Source organism: Trachurus japonicus, chromosome 3 (genome assembly GCF_045865225.1).
Source record: "Trachurus japonicus isolate A0001 chromosome 3, Traja_1.0".
Classification (NCBI taxonomy): Eukaryota; Metazoa; Chordata; class Actinopteri; order Carangiformes; family Carangidae; genus Trachurus; species Trachurus japonicus.
Window position 1 is genome coordinate 31635026 of NC_140909.1, and position 4731 is coordinate 31639756.

Genomic DNA, 4731 nt, shown 5'->3' on the forward strand with positions numbered 1-4731 from the left:
AACTGATGACATCAACAACGGCCTCACACACCTCAGCCCCCATCCTGGGAAACCTGAATGGGTTGCAGTTGTTATAGGTGATATTTTCAATGCAAAAATCAGTCAAGTGTGACAGAAAAAGGCATCAACTCCATCAAGTGTATTGGTCAAAAAGCTATGAGCACTGTATACCTGTAGTCTGGGTATTATTCTTCTACATTCCCAAACCAACCAGTTGCAACCATAAGTGGTAAAATACCAGATGTCAGCCTAGCACAGAGGGATCTCATTTTTTTTGTTTGTTACATGGTATAAATCATAATTCTCAGGACAATATTTAAATGTTATCAACCTAATAATGTTTGCAATTTTGGTTTAGTCCATGTTCCACTGGCCCACTGCTCTTTATACTGAGTCAGCACATAGTTAAAATGCATGTACATCTCTGGCCCATTTGTATACCTTTCTTGTCGACCTATTCTGCTCAATTATGATAATTAAGGATGAAAAGTTTGGTTGTAGTTGTGACTGAGGTCAAGAATAAAATTATCATTAAATTGTTCGTCTTCCCCGTTTCATCCCTCTCCACACACAGACGCACACACAAACACACACTCCTCTGGCTATAATGTTAATCCATATATTGAAGGCATGCAGCAGCAGCTGATGTTAATGTCTCACAGCACAGGGACACGTCTGTGTCCCGTGGGCCAGTCATGTTATTAACAGCTCTATATAACAGTGTTAATGGTGAACAGGTTGTTACAGCTCCACCAGGACTGTGACTCAGCAGAATTTAGAGACCTCTCCTTTCTGCTCTGAGATAATTATTTGCCTTCATCCACAGATACATGTAGTCACATGTTCTTCGTCATTGCCATTTTAGATTTAAACAAAGTCCCCCCCCCCCCCCCAAAAAAAAAAAAGAAAAAATCCTCTTAGATTTATCATTGAAGCAAATGTGACTGATGGCTGGTGGACAATCAATGCTGAAAACCAATCAGCTTCCAGAGCTGCTTAAAAAAAATCAATCAATCAATCAATCATTCAGCTGACAGAAAATGAATTGGCAACATGTTTAATAATAGATTAATAATTCAAACTGGCTTCAAATTGGCTTTGTCCAGTTTCACAGTTGTGAATATTTGCCGTGTTTTCATTTTTTTCCCCGACACTCCAGATTAAATGAAGTTATTAAGGGAATCTTACTAGTAGCCTATCGATAAGATTGTCAGAGCCATTGCTAATGAAGATAATTGGATCAATAGTCTTCACTTCTAATAAGGATCTGGGGTTGACAGGTGGTCTCTGTCTTATACAGGTGAGCACATTCATATAAAAAATCAGTAGCCTGAACACGTGACGATAAGTTCTACCGTCTGTGTATATTCATCAATAAACCCGATAATTAATGGATAAAATAATCAACCTAGGGGTTTATGATCATCCTGGGAAGCTAAATATGTTTTAATTTAATATCTTGATAATGTTTTTTTTTTTTTTTTAAACCCAGTTAAAATTTGTCGGTTTTTAACAGTGACTAAAATACAGAGTGACAAAATTATAAAATGAAACCAGTTTTGTTCAAATAATGATAAAAGAAAAAACAAATCACTCGACAATAGCGGTCATACCTGATCACGTGACCACCCAACCCTCTCACCTGTCTGCAGCTGCTGTGTTTGTGGACTTCTCCGCATTCAGATTTGTTTGTAGGTTTTTAATTTCACCAACCAGGAGCTGGTTAGTTTTACTCATAGTTTCATTAAGCTGAGCTGTGGGGTTCTCACTCCTGCGTCCATCCCCATCTAAACTGCTTCATCCTGCAGTGCGGGCGGGGCTTTATGAGTCCATATAAGACAGAAGGAGGTCGGGGAGGTTGAGGGAGACTCTTGTGTGGACCTGCTGCGACCCTCTGCTCCTCCAGCTTTGAGTTACCTCCTTCTACAGAATTAACTTCCTTCCTCCTCCAACAGCATCAGGACCAGCGCTATGGACAGCTGTGGGATGCTCCGCGGGCTGCTGGTCGTCGGCCTGCTGTCCGTCCTGTGTCACGGCCAGACGTCCCAGGAGGTCTCTGCGGAAGACTTTGGAGTGGAAAAACCCGAACCAGCTGCGGACAGAGACCTGGTCAGTATCTGGAGCTCCACTGATTCAAGGTGGAGCATCAAGTGATTGAGATGCTTCAGGATCAGGTCTCCTCAGATTTGCAGGCCTGATTTCCTCAGTTTAGCCAAAGAGAAACACAGAACTTTTAACAAAGTTTTTAATTTGTGTTGGAATTAAGTTTTACATCTGTTTTTCTTCATTGCCTTTTTTAAAAAGATTCCTAAATCAGTGTCTTTTCTGAAACCAGCCTTTGCTTAGTTTTTCATGATCATTGAATAGAGCTCAGAATTTATTCACCCCATTTTATTTTAACTTTTAGCAGAGATTCAAGAGTGTATTCAGAGATTCAGATATTAGTTAAGGTTGATTTTTGAAGGGACACGTGTAGAAAAGGATATTTATGTTCCCATGTGATATATGTAGCAGTGAGAACCACAGCATATTGGGTTCAAAGACTGAATCTGACTGTATATGGCAAACAGAAATGACCTATCAGGTATTTTTCCAGGTCCAGATTTACATTGCATGTATTTCCTATTAATGGAATTTCAGCCATGTGATAAATGTAATAAAAAATAACAGAGGGTAGGATCACTCATGTTGACTAAAAACCAATAAAACCATAGTCTAAGTTTTATAGTATCAGATAAATATGTGATACTGATTGCTTCATGACTTTGTTTTTGTGGATGACTCTCAGATGGAGGCGCTGGAGGCTCTGCTGGGCAGGATGCACAGTCGGATTTCCTCCACAGAGAAGAGAGGGAGCATCCCACTGGTGAGACCTCCATCCATTCACTACAAACTGACTCTAATGGAAACCTTCACTCACTCCCTACAGCAGAGAGATGTTCAGTCATTTGTGAGGCAGCACTCAGTCACTGCTGTTATTAAACCAGTTAGCAAACGATACCTGTCGCTAATTAAAAGATAAGAGGAAAATGCCAACAACAGTGCAATTACAGACTAATCAAAGATTGGTGTCCCGCTCCAATTAGCAGAGAGAGGGAAGCTGAAAAGTCTCTCAGACCTGACTGGATACGGCTGTTACCTACAGGCTTAATTTCAGCTAATAAGCAGGATCTAATTATTTTTGCTGTAAAACGCTGCAGTGATTAACTCATTCTCTTGTGACAAACAAATCAGAGTGATCAACAGGAAATGAAAACAATTAATCAAAGCAAGTTAATTAATGTAAAAGTCTGTGCAAGTATTTTCGCTGCATACATTTAAGTTCTCTTCTTGTCAGAGATAAAAGTGGCAAACCAAACGAATTTCCCTTTGCCAAAATGTTTTTTCCCTTAATTCTTGAAATGACGATCAATGAATAATAATATGATCTCTCTGCGTCATCCTCCTCCTCTCCTCAGTGTGGGATGGGCGACCGCTGTGCCATGAAGTTCGGTCCTCGCATCGGGAAGCTGTGCGAGTGCGGAAGAGGAGCCAACTGCAACTCCTACCTGCTCAAGTGCATCTGAACCGCACAGGACTTTTAATTTTTGTATTTAATTTTTTTTGTTGTTGTCGTTTTTTTTTTTAACATGGCATCAACATCACTTTTACAGGACCAAACACCCGTCAGCTGCACACAAGCCCCAACTCTCATCGCACTGTGGGTCTCTGATGTCATTGTTTGTATCTGTCATACATTTGTTGTTGCTTTGGAAGTGGCTGCCTGAGGATAAGCATGGATTTTGTGGATTGGATTTTCGCTGACAGCCCTGATGTTGTTACTGTAGCATGTGAATGTTTCATGTTCAATAATAAAAAAATAATTCAACACATCTTTTTTGTTATGACATTTATTCAAAGTTGATAGTTTCATAAGATTTCTTCAGAGTCTGTTTTGACTTTTAAGATTTGATTATTAAAATTATAGATCATGTTCTATATTAGTAGTAAACGACAAAGTTCTCAGAGAAATGCACATAGCCCGAATTCAGAAACTGAGCCTTAAAACCAGCAGTTAGGACTTATGTGACTTTGTGATGTCACAAAAGGCACTCAACAAGCCGCACCCACTTCCTACCATCCAACACTTACATGATTTGGTTTCTCTGAGTGTTTTACTTGAAATCTGCTCTGCCTGTATTTAATCACTCAGGAACAGTCAGCCAATCAGAAGAAAGGCTCAGAGCCTCCTCTCCGCTGATTGGTTGACGATAACCTGCTGTTACTAGAGCTCCAGAGAGAAACTGAAAGAAATGGAAAAATAGACTGAGATAGTTTTTATATCTTAAGACCACAAATATATCTTCTTGTGGGGCACCACTTCAAAATAATACAAAGGAAAGGGGAAGATGTGAGGCTTTAATTTTGTACATATTCTGTCTAAATAGTAGGGTGATCAAACGTGTGCTTTAACTATACCCCCACCTTCAAAACATTTTTGTTTGTACCTGCTATCAACAGTATTCACATGTTAAAAAGAAATGACATGTTCACAAATATAAACACTTTTGTCACATTGTAATGAGACATGTTTGTTTTGATTTCATGTATCGTCCCAGTACCTGTTATGCAAAGCCTGTCTGACTAATGTTTGTTTGTACAGAGCCTATAGTATACAGGAAGTGTGCTCAGCTGGAACAGCACAACTCTATGCAAATGGTAGCTTTTCAAGAGCAACAGGAGCTTGACCGT

At 39.6% G+C, this 4731-nt stretch overlaps 1 protein-coding gene across 1 annotated transcript; it reads left to right on the top strand.

Annotated features, from left to right (window-relative positions):
- Positions 1 to 1892: 1892 nt before the first annotated feature.
- On the top strand, positions 1893 to 3692 carry cartl (cocaine- and amphetamine-regulated transcript-like). The gene is made up of 3 exons (XM_085773141.1): positions 1893 to 2109; positions 2789 to 2866; positions 3459 to 3692. Exons 1-3 carry the CDS (start codon positions 1972 to 1974, stop codon positions 3564 to 3566), a joined length of 324 nt encoding a protein of 107 aa, XP_085629267.1. The 5' UTR covers positions 1893 to 1971; the 3' UTR covers positions 3567 to 3692.
- Positions 3693 to 4731: the final 1039 nt, after the last annotated feature.